The 19,308-nt window shown below is 52.6% G+C and overlaps 1 protein-coding gene across 1 annotated transcript; it reads right to left on the bottom strand.

Annotated features, from left to right (window-relative positions):
* Positions 1-4,715: 4,715 nt before the first annotated feature.
* On the bottom strand, positions 4,716-16,738 carry LOC106986453 (keratin, type II cuticular Hb5-like). Its single transcript, XM_015084617.3, has 9 exons — positions 16,236-16,738; positions 13,336-13,544; positions 11,780-11,840; positions 11,096-11,191; positions 10,188-10,352; positions 9,827-9,952; positions 8,731-8,951; positions 6,249-6,280; positions 4,716-5,540 (listed from the first exon to the last, which is right to left on the bottom strand). The coding sequence occupies exons 1-9, from the start codon at positions 16,656-16,658 to the stop codon at positions 5,389-5,391; spliced, it is 1,485 nt and encodes a 494-aa protein (XP_014940103.2). The 5' UTR covers positions 16,659-16,738; the 3' UTR covers positions 4,716-5,388.
* Between the last annotated feature and the right edge of the window lie 2,570 nt (positions 16,739-19,308).

The following is a 19,308-nucleotide window of genomic DNA, read 5'->3' as shown; positions in this document are numbered from 1 at the left end:
TATGTAGTCTTGCGAATGACAGTGACTCCGCCCCACCCCCACCCGTGAACAGCCCGGTCTCCAGGGGGCCAATCCTTTCCAGCCTCAGAGCAACGTTTCCCTAGCCCTCCAGTGATTTTGCCTCTTCTCTTCCACTTCCACAGCCTGATTCCAGCTCATTCCTCCTCAGTCCAGTCAGGCCTGGACCACAGCTCCAGCTCCCCCCTTGGCCTTTTGCTCTCTGCCCCCACCCACCAGGGCCCCAGCAGCCAGAATCCCACCCCAAATTCATTGTTCTCACCTCCCGCCACCTGGTTCAGACCACTTCCCAGCATGCATTTGTGATCCTTATGCTAAGCGCAGGCTCCCTCTTTCTCCCCTTTCCACACCTGCTCCTCAGCCCTGGGCAACCTGGCCCTTCCCAGTGCTAATCTTCCCAGATGCCAGCTCCATCCCACAGAGACAAGCCCACCCTCTAAGCCACCCCTGACCATCCTGCCTGGACACAGAGGCCATCCCACACCTCTCCTCCCTTTGCCCAGTGCTCTCTGCTCTCGCCCTTTCTACCCTCCATCCCCCACACACCACCCTCCTACCCCTGCCCCACACCGTCTCCCACTCCGAGGATGTCTGGTTCTGACTTTGTGGCTCAGGGCCAGGGAGGTCACTGCGTGTATGTGGAGACTGGATCAAAAGTTCCTTGAGGGCAGGAAGGATCTCCTCCTAGCTCTGACCCCCAACTAAGTCCCAGGATGGGGCTCCAGGATATGTCAGGCCAGGGATGGTTGGATGAACTCAGGCAGCTGGTAGAGCAGAAGCCATGTGGACTCACTTCCATGTCGCCATTAGGAAAACAGATTGGCTATCACCATACCCGCCTGCCAGTCCCTCTGCTCCTCCACCCCCCAGTCTTTCCCTGGGAGGAGAAGTTGAGGCTCTGTGTGCTCTGACGAATGCTCACTTCAGACCCAAAGGGTTGCAGATCCACTGAGCAGGCGGCCGGCCCCTTCTGAGTGCTCAGGCTGCTGCCATCTGAAGTTTGCCCACTGACACTGGGCAGGCCTCCTCCAAGTTTCCCACTGGCCTCCCTCCTTGCACTCACCTCCCTGGGCTTCAAGGGCATGCTCATAACCACAATAGGGCAACGTTCAATGTAGGGCACATCATTCATCCACAGGAAAGGTTAAAACTCAGGGGCCGAAAATCAAAACCTGAGTGTGAACTCCGCCGTGTCTCAGTGAGACATCGGGCAGGAAGCGGCCCCCATGCTTTTTGCATCAGCCCCGGGGGTCTGTGCGATGAGCCCTCTCTGATCCTGTTAGCTCCTGTGGTTCTGGGTTACCCGAGTGAGTCTGTGCTTGGGGAAAACACCTTGATGTTACCATAGGTCTGGGCCAAGCATAACCAAGGTGCCAAATCTGATTAGCCCCAAAATAGGACATTATGCACTGAAAAAGTCAAACAGCCACAAACTAGGAGATATTAACAAGCTTTTTAATAAGTTTCTGTGCTTTGTGTGCAAAGACCAGTCAACTGACTCAGCCCGCCAGAGCTGCCGGTGCTTATAAGAATGAAACCTCCCCTCCCCACCCCAGCCTTCCCTTGCAGCCAACAGCAAAAATGCCGAGCAAACTCCTCTAGTTCAAAGGATTCTGTGGCTCCCATAGCCCTATCCTGATAAAAGAACAAAGCAAAGGATATAATCAAAGGATTATTAGAAAAAAAATTAAGAAACTCTTTTAAATGTTTATTTTATTTTTGAAAGGGGGGGAAGGTGGGAGGGGCAGAGAGAGACGGAGACAGGATCAGAAGCAGGCTCCACGCTGTCAGTGAAGAGCCCGATGCGGGACTTGAACCCATGAACCCTGAGATCATGACCTGAGCCAAAGACAGATGTTTAACTGACTGAGCTACCCAGGCACCCCCCAAAAAAATTTTTTTAAGGAGAAGTCAAGTGGCCTGAAATCAAGAGATCAGGTAAATTCCAGAGGGAGTGGCCCAAACAATGAAGTTGGCCCATGTAGGTGATTCCAGAGTTCTTTCCTGGGCTCCTTTCCCCTCGAAACTCCAAAATCAGACCTTCTGTTTGTATTCTACTCTTATTCAAATAGTCAATGCCCCCCCCCCCCAATACAAGAGTCTCCGAAGGAAGATGGAAGTATGGATTATAGTCCTTTCCAAAAAAGTCAGTCAGTTTGGGCTTTGGCGTTTCTCCTTTGCTCTCTGAGGCCACACCCTCTCCTCTGCCCAGTCTCAAACACCCTCCCCTTGCACCAGCCTCACAACACTCACTCCCAGGTCAGTTCCTTCCACCAGCCCAGTATCTCCAACTTCCCTGCTTTCGGTCTTTGGGATCCCAGGAAATACAGATGAGTGCTATCATTCACCTGAATGGACGCACAGTGAGATATGTAAATTCACCACGTGATCAAGGAAATGGCTAAGTGTATCAGTCTTTGTAACGGACATTGGAAATGGCTATTGGGGAATTACCCCCTGTCCGCATCTGCATGCCACTGCCACGCTCTGGGAACGTGGAATCTTAGAAGACACTGTATTGAGAGTTTTGTTCGTTGTAAACCAGAGCGGTGAGGACATCTAACGAGGTTCTGCTCTCTTGGGGTCGGGAGACTTGCACTGGGGAGAGGCTGAGTTCACAAGTGCCTCACACCACTTTGCTGCCCCTCCTCCAACCCTCACCACACCCCCTTTGGGCCCCCTGGAGATCCCTGCCCACTCCCACTTTGTTCAAAAACCAAAGGGTCCCCCAACAGGCCCACTCTTCCTCTCCTGGCGCTGTTGGATGGGGGCGGTGAGAGGTGGGAGGTGGCAAGCCAGGGGATGGAGCGGGATAGAGGCAGCACTCAGAAGAATGAGCTTTCGCATTAAAAACGGAGAAAACAGGGGCATCTATTAGCCTCTATTGGTTAAGGGTCCGACTTCGGCTCAGGTCATGATCTCGCGGTTCGTGGGTTCAAGCCCCACCTTGAGCTCTGTGCTGGCAGCTCAGGGCCTGGAGCCTGCTTCGGATTCTGTGTCTCCGGCTCTCTCTGCCCCTCCCCCACTCACACTCTGTCTCTCTCTCAAAAATAAGTAAACATTAAAAAAAATTTTTTTGTAATGGAGAAAACACCAGGGACACGAAAATGTGTACACAGGCCTCCACCACCACCACCAGAAAGGAAAGGCAGACCCCCGCTCCCACCCCCTGTTCTGCCACTTGGGACTCCTTTTCCTCCTCAGAGCAGATCTAGTGGCCCTTTGAACCTGATTTTACCTCCACTCAAACTTGGTGGGCCCCAGGCCGTGGTGTGCCAGGGGGCAGCCCCTGCGGGACGCTCCAAGGCCAGGAGGCAGAGGCTAGGGGAGCATATATATGTACTAAGAAAGATCTTGGTCCTCTCCGGGGCCCACGTGTGTCCCAGAGGACAGACTCTGAAGGCATTAGAAGGACTGCGTTGCCCAGAGAATTGCTCCAAGGTTTTTCTATGTCTTAAGATCAAGTGTATATTCTTTATGGCAAAATCTCTTCTGCCCGGTCAGGCTGTATTTAAATCTTTTTTTTTTTAATCCCAAATAAAATAAAGTGGAAGAAGTAGAATTCTTCCTATAAATCAAATGAAAGAAACTTGTCCATCAGAAACCCCTCTCTCCACGTCATCAGGGGGACATCCCTTGCACCAGAAGGGACTCCAAACAGGCTTCCCCAGGTGGGACTTGTTGGGGACTGTCAGTTCAGGAAGAGGCCAGAGACAGAGTTCCCCAATCAATTGCCCCGTTCAGGCCATCAGGGAAAATGTCCTCTAACCAGAGGTCTGGATTTTGTCTCTGGGTCCCCACATAATTAGCCTGTTATTAACTGCCCCATAATAAGATCTGTCCAAGATTCTTGGAGAGAAGACTATGAGAGTTGTTCCTACAGATGGTTCCAGGGGGTTCCTTTAAGTCATCTTCGTGTCTTATTTCTGAAGGCTCTGACTAGCAAGTAGGATCAGTTAGAATGCCTCCTCCAGGAGTGTTGCGATAAGCCAAGATGCTTAGTCTAAAGGAACAACTGGGGGTAAGACAGTGGAGTATTGCAATATGAATATGAACTTTGACATTCCCTGAACCTCAGTTTGAATGCTGGACTGGCTGTGTGACCTTAGTAAAGTTGCTTCACTTCTTTGGGCCTTACCCTCCTTATCTATCAAATGATATACATGACCCATGAATGAAATACATACGCTGTGTGCCACTTAGCAGGTGCCTGTGGATAAAGGCTCCTGTCTCCTCCCCTCTTCTAGCTTTCCCTCCACCCCACCCAGGCCTGGGTGACTCAGATTGGCTCCGACCTTTTGGCAAAGTCAAAGGAGAAATGCAAAGAGATGACTCTGATCCTGTGAGAATCAGAGAGGAAGTCAGCTCCTCGGTCAGAATTATCTGACCTTCTTCTTCTGTCTGCGCACACAAACCAATGGTTCTCAACTTTAGTTCCTACAGAAATCACCTGGGAGCTTGTTTAAATTCATATTCCTGGGCTCGTCCTTAGAACTTCGGATTCAAGAGTTCTGGATGGAGCCCAGGATGTGCTTATTTAAGAAGTCCCCACCACCCCTCACCCCCATCCCCGTGACCCTGATGTATGTGGTGGTCTGTGGACCACATTTGCAGAAGCGTTGAAAAGGTCAAGGCTTTGAAGGGGGCTGGGAAAACCACAAAGGAGGCAGGCATTAGTTTGTTTGCTGGGAGAAAACTTGTTGCCATCGATATTTAATCACGCACACCCAAAGAAAGAAGGAGACATAACAGGAATCACCCAAATACAAAAAAGAGGAAAAAAAATCCAAACTGCCAACCATAAACACCTCAGCTGTTAGCTTCAGTCAATCTTTCCATCCTGATGTACAAATAGCTGGGGGTCTTTCTGGGAACACACAATCTCTCAGAGTGTGAGGGGCCTCCCGGACCCCACTTGCTCCCTCAGTGCTGAGGTGACATGCCCCGCCCCTCATCCGGGGGCAAAGCACAGGTGCACCTACCCATCGCCATTCTTCTACCTGGCTCCCTGCCCAGAGGGCCTGGCGCACGGCCAATACTTAGTAAGCAGACTTAGTAAAATGTTTGCTAACCTGAAATTAGCTGGGGAAGAAAGCGGCTGAGCATCTTATATCAAAAAGCCTTTACATGCCTTTCCTGGACCACAGGGAAGGGGGAATTAACAGAGGTGGCAGTAATGTTAACACCCAGGGTTTGCACACAGAGAGTAAATCATAACTGCAATAGGAAGAAAACTGGAGATACAGTCTGGGTTCCAGCCAGGGGAAATTACTAAACAGGCATGGGGGTCTGGGAGAGAAATGATTTTCCCCTCCTGCTCCCCACCCCTGCCCCTATCAGAGGGGGGCACCCGCCGGAGTCCCCTGCCCACTATGCAAACCGCACGGATCTCACACCGGAGCAGGCCCCCACTACAGAGGGGGAGCAGAGGGCACCACTGCTGGAAGCCACAACCCCTGGGCCACGAGGGACAGTAGCACTGAGGTCACCGCAGATCACGCCACCCTGGGAACGGCTCACACCTGCGGGAGGAGACACTGGGTCAGAATTCTCCTCCATCCCCGACACGACATGACCCAAAACCTTTGCCACCAATGATTGACTTTCATGTTTCTGAGGGATCAGCATCATGAATCTTTAGACCTACCGGCAAATCCAAAGCCATTGCCATCTGCTTCTTGAAGGAGTGTGGTTAGCAAATTGGACACATAACTCTGCTTGAACCAGACTAATGTTGAGATGTGTTTATACAATCTTTCGGCAAAAACCGATGGGTCATAGTGAAGGAATCATCTAGAAACATGGTTGCTGGAAAAATGAGAACAGATAGATACCTAGCCTAGGGACTGTGTACACATTGGATTATTCAAGGTAAAGAGTTGCCTGCAGTGGGCCCAAAGGGTCAGAATAAACATCAAAAATGTTTCTTCCTATTAAAATATTGTGCTGCTTGAAGAGTATCCTGTGTGTAACTGAAAGACTTGAGCTAATTTTGCAGAACCAGTCAGCAGGGCAGAACTTCCCCCAGTCATTCACTTATGCTTCACGGATATTCCAGATGGCTCCACGTAGGAACCAAATATTTTGGACCATCCATTTGTCCAGATCCCAGAGACCTCAGCTCACATCTCCCCTGCCCGGTGCCCCACAGACAGAGATTCAGTCACCGATTAGATGCAACCCAATATTAACACCCAAAAGAACGATGCCCACACACACACCCAACTTACAGATATTGACGGAGCCCACGCCTTCACACAAGCTGCAGGAGAGAGAGAGAGAGTGAACATTTAGAATGGGGTTCCTCTGTTCTTGCAGCAGGTCTGTTCTGGTCCATCCTGAGTGAAGAGAGCAGGGCTGAGGGGAGGGGACGTGTTGCCCACCTACCACAGAGAGCATCAGTGTCGCCACTGCTCCTTGGGACCCCAAAAGGACAGGGGAACGTTAGGTTGCAGGACCCAAAGGCCGCTTTATATGCCTTGTTTGCTTCTCGGCCATGGAAATGTGGTGTACCGGAAGGTACACGTGGGGTGCAGTGGGGTTATCCACCTTGTCCCCTGGCTGGAAGTTCCAGCATGACCAAAGAGGTGATGGGAACAGCCACTGCCTAACTGGGACACCTTCAGGTGGGAAAGAGCTTGCCTAGCATGCTAATTGAGCCATTTTTTTTTATCCCACGAGCTTAAATGCTACCCCAGATATCTATCTGACTTGATACATGCAGAGGGGGCAGGAGGGAATGGTGGTCAAGGGCCTGGCGTCCTGGGCGCAAATCTGGCTGAGCCAGATCACTAGCTGAGTGACCTTGGACAAATCACCTAGCCTTTCTGTACCTCAGTTTCCTCATTTATGAAATGGGATGATAATACCCACCTTCCAGCACTGTTGCAGGCTCTACATTGCAAAGTGCCTACAGGTAGAGCCTGGCACACAGTAAATCCACTGTGTTTGCTACTAACATTATGGACATCTCATTGATGATGAGACATTTATATCACTGCCGTGGGTCCCTCTTCCCTCACGCCCACCTGCACTTTCTCTTCTACATCACCCTCTTTTTTTATCCCCCAGCTTCAAACCATGTCCTCCAGTAAATCTCCAGTCTGATTCCTTCTGCCCGACTGAGCACTTCAACATACTACAGCTTTTCAGTAAGGATCTATGCTTTGGGCTCACTCTCCCACCACGTGAATCTGACCCTGCCACAGCCTTGGAACTGTGCCCTTCCAGAAGATTCTAGCCAATGCCCATCATGGCGCCTATTGCGCCACAATGCTAGCAGCAGCTGTCACCAAGTTGAGTGATTACGGCTGCTTTGTTTTCTCATTTTCTGTGCTTTCTGCAGTGAGGGTTACTTGGGTAATCCAATTACACTTGTTAAATGCCAAGAAGAGAAGATCTGTCAAAAGGTCAGTGGCCACAATATGCAAAGCTGCATACACCCAACCATCTTGTAAAATCTCATGTGTTGGAGACAGTGCCTCATGCGTTACAGAATTGAGTTCTTAATACATCAGTGATGATGATGGTGATGATGAAAGTAAGTTTCACAGCGCAAATGCCGAGTGCCTTACTGAATGTTGATGAGTGGGCCAGGGGCTTAAGTGTAAAAGGAGGAGATCAATCTGGTGGCTTCACCCGGAGTCCCGAGGAAACGGACAGAAGAGTTTACCTCCTTTGGTCAAGCGTGACACAAATCCAGCAGCATGGCCAGCTGCCTAGGGGGTGACACACGTCAGATTTCTAATGCTAACCTGGTCAGTAAGGAGCCTCTCTGTGGTACAGCCCTGCCTGGCTACCCTGGATAGAGAGATTCTTGTTCTGACCGTAACCTGCCCCTACTGGTGATTTCCATTCACACTAACTCATTTAATCCTTGCAACAGCATAAAGTGCTGGGTTTTATGATTATCTGTTGTACAGATTGGGACACTGAGGCCCAGAGGTTCAGAGCTAGTAAGTGGCAGAGCTGGGATGTGAATCCAGGTGGTCTAGATGGCTCACAACCTGTGATCTTAACCTTTCTATGCAACTGTCCTCCCCCCCAGTCTAGCTTGCTCCCCCGTGATGGGACCCAGCTAGGAGGCAGTAACGATGTGGCTACCTCCAGGCTAAATGCTCGTCACTACCCCAGGTGTAAATCCACACTGCTCCTTCCCTTGCTGACTTCACTTGCCCCAGTTCTTGGCTCAAACTGTCAGCAGAGCCCGATTTATGCTGCCCCTGCCTTTCCCTACTAAGCAAGGACCCTGTGCTGGTCATTTCTATTTGCTGCTCCTGAACACGAGACTATAGGGTTCCTTGTCTGTACATGCCAAGTCAAATGGCCTTTAGCAAGTCCTCTGAATGATTCCAGCTTTTACAATCCACTGTGATGTGATTGCAGAAACCCCTTTCCAGTCAACAGGGTAAAGTAGTTGCCTTGGAATGAGCTTAGTTGCATCGGGAGGGGCAGTGTGGGAGGGAAAAGATCACCAGAGACGGTAATTTTAGCATAGCCACTACCTAGCTGTCACCTTGAACAAGTTCCTTCCCCTCTTTAGGCCTCGGTTTCCCCATCTGAAAATGGGAAAATGGTTCGACTTCTTGATTTCTAGAGTCTTTCTGGAGTCTTTCCCTGTTTGAACACTCTCTGCCTGGAGGATGATAGTCTGTCGAGGCAGTCCCCCAGCCCTGAGTGAGGATGTGAAGAGACCCTAAGCCCTGTCCTCACCGGCTCTCCTCGCCCTCCAGCAGCTTTCTGTAAGTGGCGATCTCCACGTCCAGGCCCAGCTTGGAGTTCATCACCTCCTGGTACTCCTTGAGCAGACAGGCCATGTCCTGCTTGGCCTTCTGAAGGGCGGCCTCCAGCCCCGCCAGCTTGCATTTGGCATCACCGAGGGCTGCCTCGCCCTGCTGCTCTGCCTCAGCCACGGCGCCCTCCAGCTTGCACCGCTGTCAGGGAGGGGAGAAGGGGAGAAGCTTGAGAAGGGGACCTAGTGGGTCCCCAATGGCCTCCATCAACCTATTTCACCTCTATTGTCCACTTGCAAATTAACTAGGCAGGGAAATAATGGCCCTTTGGAGCTTTCTTCCTCCATGTATGTGCCTCTTAATTTTATTGTAAAACTCAAGTCCCCAGTGAGCCATTAGAGGGAGGAAATGCTAGTGCTGGAACAGGACTGATAATAATTAGTGATAGGATCTTACACTTGTTTACCGTTGTTGGTTTACAAGGCACTTTCACAGATGTTGCCTATCTGCTTCCAGTTACTCTGAGCGTGTCAGAACAGGCATGGTTATTTCCCATTAAGCAGATGAAGAAATTGAGACTCAGAGAGGTTGTGGGGAATGGAATGAGGGACAAGCCATGTTCAATTACAGAGGTGCACAGACGGTGCTAGCATGCACTGTGAACAGAGTGGCGTGGGACCAGGTCAGGTCTGTGCACCTCAAATCCATCTGGAGAGGTCGGGGAGAGCCAGCAGAACACAACCTTCACTAGACCGCATTGCCTAAGGTATGTTTAGAGGAAAGAAACCTTGGAGGGATATGAAGGGAAATAGGAGCAGAATTCAGAGAAGGTAGACAGACCAACCCTCCCCCACAATGCTCTATGCAAACAGTGCTTGTCGGTCCTTCAGATGCAGGTGGTTAAAATATAAGCCTCTCCAAAGACAGCAGCAGCCCCTCAAGGCAGGAGGAAAGCAGAGAGCAGATCAGAAGCAGCAGGAGAACAGATCAGAAGCAGCAGGAGAACAGATCAGAAGCAGCATGAGAACAGATCAGAAACAGCAGGTGCACCGAGCGAGGTCTCAGCGCCCCCTGACCTGCTGCTTGGCATTCTCCACCTCTGCCGTCAGCCTCTGGATCATGCGGTTCAGCTCATTGAGCTCATCCTTGGTTCTGCGGAGGTTCTCGCCCTGCTGGCTCACCGTGGCCTTCATCTCCTCGCACTGTGGGTTGGGAGACAAACATTCAGGACCAGCCAATGGTTGTGACATTGCTGGAGGGGTGCTGGGTCGTCACTATGAGGAGCCAGCCCGCTGTTCTACAGTGGTCCTGTCTCCTACCCCTGCTCTGCTTGGGCCTGTGATGGAGCCCCTCTGAATGCATGGGTGCATTTCCCAGAGAAGCTTCAGGATCTGGCTATCTTCCCTGCCCAAAGGGCAGCTCGGCCCTCCAGTTCACCTTGGTTTGGTACCAGGACTCTGCCTCGGCCCGGCTGCGGCTGGCGATGTCGTCATACTGAGCCTTGATCTCGGCCACCACTGAGTCCATGTTGAGCTCCCGGCTGTTGTCCATTTTGACGACCACCGAGGTGTCAGAGATTTGTGACTGAAGGAGGTGGATTTCCTATAGGAGACAGCAACCAGTGCCCTCAGCTCCAAATCCCCCTCTGATTCCCATTGCTGTAGGTAAAAAACCATCCCCACCTGAAGCTGTAGGAAATAAAATTGGAGAATTCCAGAAGTGCAGCTCTAGCTATCTGCATAAATCTAATCAACCAGACAATGGACAGATTTAGAGTCCTGGGTTTTCTAATGAACTTTTCATACTACCTGAATTAATAAGATATTATTACACCTATATACCCACACCTATATTGTCATATCTCCATTTCATGCTGTGCTGTGTAGATAGGCAATGAATCACAGTCCTTCAAATCATCTGTGTGGGGTTTTTTTTGGGGGGGTGAGAGAGAAAAAGAGAGAAAGTGTGCAAATGGGGTAGGGGCAGAGGGAGAGAGAGAATCCCAAGCAGGCTCCACACCCAGTTCAGAGCCTGACGTGGTACTCAATCCCACAACCATGACATCATGACCTGAGCCAAAATCAAGAGGATGCTCAACGGACTGAGCCACCCAGGTGCCCCACAAATAATTTTAAAGGAAGGGAATCACCCATTTCCATTTTGAAAGGAGGCCTAAGCAAGAGAAAAATCTCCTCTGATCACAGAAGGAAAGGATGTTTAGGTCCTAAAAGAGTTAGGGATGGACAATACTTTCTAAAGCCAAAGGACCAAGACAACCCACAACTCAAAAAACCCTCTGCCCTCTCCTCCCTCGCTTGCTCTTCTGGAGAAGGGGAGAGACTCACCTCCTCATAGAGGGCCTGTAGGAAGCCCATCTCCTCCCTTAGCGCCTCCACATTTGCCTCCAGGTCAGCCTTGCGCAGGTAGGCACAGTCTATGTCCTGGTGGACACACATGGGAAAGGGTGGAACAAGGGTCACTCAGGGCCCCTGGACTTTGCCCTCTATAGCGGGCCCTGAGGCTATGTTCTGTCCCACTCTTCTCCTATCACAGAAACATCCATGGGGCCACCTCAAATAGGGAGTAGAGAGAAGTCTGACCTCGACAGACTTTCTTCTCTTTCCTCCAGAATTAGAGACCTTCCTGAAGCGAGTAGCCTAATATCACAGCCCAAAATGCCAGGCTGCTACTACTAAGCTAGATTGGCCCACGGAGCATGTCACGTGGTGGCCACAGAGCCATGAGTGCGCCCCACCCACAGGCCGTCCTTGGCACCCAGGCTGGGCAGCATCCAAGTAGCTGACTCTTGGGCCCGAGGTCTCACCGAGCTGCTGTCTGGCTGATTAGCCACAGTGGTCACTTAATCAGTCTCCCTCTCATACGGGCATTGCCAACCAAGTGGCCCCATTGGTCAGGGGAGTCGAGTGCCTGGCCACCACGACTGGACTGCCGCAAAGTTGGCAAGTTGCTAGTCTCAGAGGTCCAGCATCTAAGATTTCACTCTTCCCCATGTGGGAGGACTCACTCACCTTCTTCAGCACCACAAACTCATTCTCAGCCGTGGTCTTGAGGGCCACTTCTTCTTCATACCTGAGGAGAGAGAGCACAGATGGAGAGGCCCTTGGGGATGAGGGCTTTGGGTGGGCCAACCAAGCCCTAGCTGTTCAAGACTCCTTGGTTCTGCCCTTGACTTGCTGTGTGCCTTGGGGAAAGAGGCTTGGCCTCTGTGGACTTCTATTTTGCAGTCACGAAGAACCCACCAAAAGGACACTGGACATGAAGTTCAAGCCTCTGGTTTCTGGTCCAAGCTTGGACTGAAGTTTCTGAAAAACGTCAGGCAAGCCATTTAATCTCTCTGCATCTTGGGCTACACTGCCTGATGTGCAATAAGGCATGCTGGAAATATTTGTGGGATGAGTGAAAGAGAGATGCTCCAGGGGACAGGGGGTGTCTTTCAACCCGAAAATTGTACAAAACGTAAAGCTCCATGAAACCATCCCTGTGATGTTCTCTTCCCTTCCCCCAATACTCAAGGACTTGAAATCCTGGAAGCACCCCTTTATGCCCTGACTGCGGGGGGGGGGGGTGGGGGGGGCATTTCCATAGCCCTCCTGCACCGCCTGGCACATTCTCTTGTGCCTGCCCATGAGGTCATTCCTGCAGCAGCCCTGCCCAGCCCACAGGGATGACTAGAGTCCTCATAGCATGATTTTCACGACTTTTTAATGACAGAGTAATTTGGGCTGCTATAAACTCTGGGCTATGTAATTACTGGCCCTCACACCCCCCCCCCCCAGACTGGGAGACAGGCCTTGACACCTGCAAACAGAATTGTGTCTGCATTTGCATCCCCCCAAGGAAAGTGTAAACCCATTACTGGGTCCATCTGGATGTAACACCCGATCTCCCAAGATCCGAATTCCAGTTACTTCCAATTAGAATGATCAGGACAGATTATGTCAGGATCACCTTTCTCTCCATCCCTATCAACAGGGAAAGAGGAGCAAGGTGTCAGTGACCCGGTGAGTTTAAACTAGGCAATGGCCAACCTAAACAAGTCAGGTTACAAGGGAAGATTGACGCGGGCCTTTGAATCGCAGAGCCTTGCAGAACAAGAGCCTGGTGATTTATCCACAGAGTGAATAAACTACTTCTCCAAGCTTATTGGCTATCTTGAATGGCATTGGCCGGATCATCTTGGAGATACCTCCCCAGGGACCTTTCCTCTCCCCACACCCTAGTGCTGACTGTTCCCAAGTTCTTTCCTCCAGTCTGTTGACCTCTCTCTTCCCATTCCGTTGTTGTTCCTCTCTCTGTGTCTCTAGGCCACTGTGTGCCCTGGATGTGTGTCCTACCCTCCCAGGCTGGTAGTACCTCTTCTCCCCAGCTCTCTCCTCATTTCCCAGGATGGGGCTACAAGAGCTGGGAGCTGAGACCAGATAGAGCAGGCTGAGAAAACAGAACCATCAGAGAGGTAGCCTGGGCTGGCCCTGACCTTCAGCCATCCCCACCTCTGGTAGAGTGGTGTGGACCAAGCCAAGACCTGCCCCACACCCATAACCACCCCCAGCCCGGCCGCACTCACTTCTTCCTGTAGCCCTCCAGCACCTCCTGCACGTGGTTGAGCTCCGAGGCCAGCCTCCCGCTGTCGGCCTCCACGCACTCGGCCTCCCGCCTCAGCGTCTCGATGTAGCCATTGAACAGGGGCTCCAGGTTGCTCTCGCAGCAGCGCTGGTTCTGGTAGAACTGCCACTTGGTCTCCAGAAGCTTGTTCTGCTGCTCCAGGAAGCGCACCTGCCGCCCAGGGTGGAGGAAAGAGACTCAGGGGGAGCCCTGAGCCCTCTCTGCCCTTGGGGATGATCTCTGACCCGCAGCAGGCTGTGACCTTCCCCCAAAGGCCAAATCATTGGGCAAAGTCTGAAAGTGCAGGTCACGGCTGTTCCCCCAGGAATGTTCCCTCACCCTATCCCCCTCTCCCACTAGAGCACACAATTTATTTGTGGTATTTATTGTGCACAGAATGAAATAACATCTGATCTTGCAAAAACACTCTCGACCGTGTGTGGTGGGCCAAAAATGGCTCCTCAAAGATGTTCACGTCCTAATCCCTGGGACCTGTGAATCTGTTATGTTATGTGGCAAAAGGGACCCTGCAGGTGGAATGTAGGTTATGGCGCTGAAGATCAGGAGATCTGGAATTATCCAGGTGGCCCCAAGGTGTCATAATGGGCCTTTTAAAGCAGGAGAGGAAGGGGGTGCCTGAGTGGCTCAGTCGGTTGAGCATCCGACTTCCACTCGGGTCATAATCTTGCGGTTTGTGAGTTCGAGCCCCGTGCCAGGCTCTCTGCTGACAGCTCAGAGCCCGGAGCCTGCTTCGGATTCTGTGTCTCCCTCTCTCTCTGCCCTCTCCTGCTTGCGCTCTGTCTCCCTCTCTCAAAAAATAAATAATAAACATTTTTTAAAAGCTTTTAAATAAAGTGGAAGCAGAAGGCAGAAGAGTGGAGAGGTGCACAGAAGGAAGAGGCGGAGGAGAGACTTAAAACCTGAGGCAGCCTTGGCCACGATCACCGGCTTTGGAGGTGGAGGGAGAAGGAGCCTGAGTCAAGGAATGCCAGTGGCCTCCAGAAACTGAGAAGGAGCTCCAGCCAGCCAGCCAGCAAGGGAACAGGGACCTCAGTCCTATCATCACACAGAACGCAATTCTGCCAAAAGCGTGCATGTCCCTGAAAACAGGTCTCCCCTAGGGCCTCCAGAAAGAAATGCAGCTATGCCAACACCTTGGTTTGGACCTCATGAGATAAGAAATTTGTATTGTTTTAAGCCACTAAGTTTGTGGGCATTTTTATGCCAGTGATTTAAAAACGCACCCACCACGACTCTCCCTCACTCTGGTCCTGGGGCAGGAGAGCCCATCCCAGGGACCCTGGACGGGGAATGCGGACACCTTCCCCTGCCTGACTCTGCCACCAACCGGGCCCCTGTGCCCCACTCTCCCGGAGCCTCATTGTAAACCGAGGCAGTGGAAATGCATCAGCAATGTCCCCTGGCAGGCCCCAGGCTCTTTCTGCCCTGCAGGCACGTTTTACTTGGCCTGCAAACCGTGTCATAGAAATCTGATTTGTTGCCGACGTTTAATAACTGAATAATTTCAGGCAAGAATCTGGATCTCGGACCGGAACTGACTGCTCACACAGAGACTGCATACCTGCGTGCTGTCCAAAAGGCTACGTGCAAAGGTCCTTGCATGTTCGGGGACCTTACTGTGCTTTCAAGCAAATTAGGCAAAGGGGCCACTCCAGGCAGACACAGCCTCCTTCCAGGGCATACAGCCCGGTGAGCCGAGCATGGGCTGGATTTCAACCTCATCCCACCGCCCTTGGTGGGTGTCCTTGCATAATGAATGACCCACACGATGTGCTGGCGGAAGAGACGAGCCAGCAGCATGTGAAGAGTAGGTAGGTGTCCAGGGGCGCCCGGTGGCTCAGTCGGTTGAGCATCTGACTCCAGCTCAGGTCATGATCGCATGGTTCGTGAGTTCGAGCCCTGCGTCTGGGTGCTGCTGACAGCGCAGGGCCCGCTTCAGATTCTCTGTCCCCTTCTCTCTCTGCCCCTCCCCTGCTGGCGCTCTCTCAAAAATAAAGGAACATTAAAAAAGAAAAAGAATAATGGACAGCACCTTCGCGTGCAGAGATGCCTATTTCTGATGGTGGCTCTTATCAGAGAGCAAGGCCTCCATGCACCCTTACTCTTGTGTGTGTCCGCTTACAAAGACCCTCGGTGTAGATGTGCACAGCACTCAGCCCTAGAAGGGGACCCTTTCCTCTCCTGGACTTCAGGGGCTGTCTTCCCCCAGAGAGGCTCGCCGAGGGGGTGCCACTGAGTTGGAGGACACCAGAGCTATGCATCCCACCAGAAGGTAGGCTCAGAGACCCCAGCATCTGAAGAGTGCAATTCAACAGCCCCTCCAGGGGCTGCCCCCTTAAGTTTCTCAACTCACTGCGTTTAATCTTTGTAACGTTGGGTGGGGAAAAGCGCCTGGGGCAGAAATCCCGGGAACTCACAGCCTTCCTACTAGAAGGAGCAGGAAAGGAGCTTCTGGCCCCTCCTCATCCTGGATCCTTTCACCCTGGGGAGGGCGGCACCTCCACACAAACCTAAGCAGACATCCCCCCCCACCCACCCCCCCCCCCATGGGGTGATGGCTGAGATCCCGAAGGTGGGGCCACAGACACACACGCAGCTCTTGCTGGGCAGGGAAGCCGCCTCAATAAACTTCCCGTTCTGTCTGGTTTCACATTCATCGTTGCGTTTGACTCTCTTGGTAGCATTTGAAAACCAAGAGCCCGATTCAGTCATGCTCCCAAGGCCACGTGCTGACGGGTTGCAGGCCTGGGACTCAGAGAACGTGAAGACGGCTGGTCATTGGGTTCCAAGTCCCTCGCCCCTTCCTGTGCCACAGCCCCAGGGAGCAGCCCACAGACCCACCTTGTCAATGAAGGCAGCAAACTTGTTGTTCAGGCACTTGATCTGCTCCTTCTCCTGGTGCTTGACGCACTGCGCATTCGGGTCAAGCTCCAGGTTGAGGGGCGTGAGGAGGCTCTCGTTGACGGACACGCTGGTGATGCAGGGCGGGCTGGGTCCACAAAGTCCCCCTACGCGGTAGCCAAAGCTGCCCCCGCTGCGCAGGGGCCATCCACAGCTCACCGCCATCCGCGGGGACCCCACTGCGCACAGGCTCCGGCTGCCAAAGCCCCCGAGGCGCCTGTAGCCGGGCCCCCCAGGACTGCCCCCGCGGTAGGCCATGGCACTGGAGCAGCTGTGGGCTGACGGCTTGGGCAGGACGGCAGAGCAGGAGCTGAAGTTCCTGACCCCATAGCCGGAGCGGATGCGGTGGGGACGGCTGGCCATGCCTCCGCGGTGCAGGGCAGTGCAGGGAAAATGGAGAGGCCCGAAGCACACAGGTCTCACGCTGGAGACCTGTCCGTGCCCCTGCCTTTTTATCGGGCAGACGACGGGCCTCCCAACAACATAAAAGGCAGGAGAAAGTTATTAAAGCTATTTATGAGCGTGGGAATCTCCCGCTAGGCAGACCGAGAAGGAAAGCTGAAACTTGTCTCCTTTAATGAGCATCTCAGGGAGACCCTGCATCACAATAAACCTGTCCCCTGCCTTTGCAACCCCACAGGCCTAGACATATCTATTTGGCCCCTAATTCCCCTCCCACCCTGTGAGTCCACCTGGGATCATTATCCCACAGGGGCAAGTGGAGGCTTGGGCCAGCACATTCCTGAGACTCGAAGGGTCCCATGTCCCATAAGGTCCCACGGGCCCGTCCTTGCAGGCAGATCACGTGTTTTCCCCCCTAAGGCTGCAAGGAGGCCTGGCTCATCTTTCCAGGGTGAGCACAAGTAGAGTGAACCCTTCAAGCCTTCCCTGCGCCTGCTTTTCCTACATTCTGTCTGACAGTAGAGTGACTGGGGTCGGTACAGCCTCCTTGATTCAGAAAGCACGTCTTCTCTACTTTGATAGCCCTCGTGGTAACTGACACATAGTAGGTCCCTGGGAAGCACGGCTTGAACTGAATAGACTGGACCCAGGAAGGAATGGCCAGTATCTGGACAGCTTCCTCATCTGGTCCACAAATAGTGATTGAGCCTCCTGCACGCCAGGCCCGGGGGCTGTCCTGGAGGAGGCGCCTCCATTCACAGGCCAGTGCTGAGGCCCCACCAGAGCGAGGCCCTAATTCAGATGCCGAGGGAAATAAAGCTCGGTGGACAGAGCTCGCTCTTGAAGAACCTGGGTCTCATGGGGACCCCATACAGAGGCAGGAAAGATCCATGGCAAGAGGGGGAAAGACAAGTGATCGTGTAAAGGGAATGCTGAGGACTGAGGAGGGCCACACATGGCAGGTGGAATGTCGCAAGGAGGCGAGACCCGAGGCAGGTCCTAGAAGATGGAGACATGTGGCAGAGAGAATAGAAGCAGAGGTGCCAGGGACAGCCACCACCGCGGGCCTGGTGACGAGACAAATACCCAGTTCCTCAGGTCCTTTGCAAAACGGAGCCGTCAGCCAAGACTGCTCACCCCCAGCCTCCCACACTGATCGTACAGGATGCTTTCCCTGTGACACCCCAGAATAGCAGGATGGAAATGGGACCCAAAGGGGAAAACCCCTGCCTGCAGCCCCGACTATCATGATACCCAAACCCCCAGCAACCCGGTCCTTGGAGTAAAGCTCTCATTACAGAGAATCTCTGTGCACAAGGACCAGAATGAGGAGTCATCTTCCAGAACTCCCTCTTGGGGGAGCAGGCTTGGGGCGGGGACATAAGAAAAGAGCCAAACAGAGCCAGAAAGAATGGGAAGGGTCTTTCCGCGCTCTCTCTCTTTCTCTCTCTCTCACACACACACACACACACACCTCACACCAGGAAGACACAGAGGACAGAATCGCACTTGAGGTGAGGAGTATAAGGATGAATCCAGAGGGAGCACTGGTCTGAGATGAGGACCTGTTTCTGAATCTGGAGGACAGAACTCCAAGGGGGAACCAAGTCTGGGGTGAGCCGGGGGAGACACCCCACAAACTGCGCCCCTGCAGAAACAACTTGCTCTAGCCTTTTGCTCTTGTGGCCCCCGAAGCACGGCTCCCACGCTAACCCTAACAGGTGGGAAGGGGAGCTGAGTGTGCCAGAAGCTGAGAGAGCTCCTCCGTGGGGGGACAGGAGGACCAAGGAAAGCAAAGCAGAAACCTGATGGTCTGGAAGGGCCTGTCTCACACTGGGCCCTATTTGTTTCTTTTTTTTCATTCAGCAAGGACTTATTGAGCACCTACTATGTGCCAGGCACCTTTCTATGAGCTGGGGATACCTCAGTGAATAAAATACACAAAGATGTACGTTTTCGTGCGTTCCCATTCCAGGCGGAGAGATCGACAATAAACTTAGCAAGTGAATGGATTGTATATTTGATGGTGGTAAGTGTCCTAAGAAGAAACAGAACAGGAAAGGGGGACTCTACAGAAGTGAGAGAAAGATGGGGTCCAATTTTAACAGGCTGCCCTGCTCCCCATTGAGCACAGAGTTTGAGAAGCTGAGGGGACGAGCCAGTGCCAAGACCAGAGGTGGGAACAGGCCTGGTGTGAGCAAGGAGGCCAGTGTGCTTTGAGCAGAGAGAGCGAGAGGGAGGCCCGGGCGTGGCAGGTTCGGGGGATACAGGGAGGGAGCTGGGGACCAGTGGGCCGTGTGGGTTCGGGCCTGCTCCTCACTCAGCCACGCGGCTTACCTGTGGGTGCCTGAGCTGCTTCCGGTCCCAGCACTGCTCGGGGAAAAATAAAAGCAAACTCACTTTGGTGTCTTTGGAATTGAAATTATGTGGCCCGCCTTCAAAGCGGGCCCCTCCAGAGTGTGCAGGAAGGCGTGGCAGAAAGCTTCCCACCGGTCAGGACCAGCAGCATCTCTGGTGACCCAACTACAAATGTCTGGCCTAATCTTGCTAATCTTGTGGCCCGGGTCACAGGGCACAAAGATAAGTACCTGGGACCTCTTTCTCCACAAGG

The sequence above is a fragment of the Acinonyx jubatus genome, chromosome B4, assembly GCF_027475565.1.
Source record: "Acinonyx jubatus isolate Ajub_Pintada_27869175 chromosome B4, VMU_Ajub_asm_v1.0, whole genome shotgun sequence".
NCBI classification, from domain to species: Eukaryota; Metazoa; Chordata; class Mammalia; order Carnivora; family Felidae; genus Acinonyx; species Acinonyx jubatus.
This window is presented reverse-complemented; position numbering and strand designations above follow the sequence as displayed.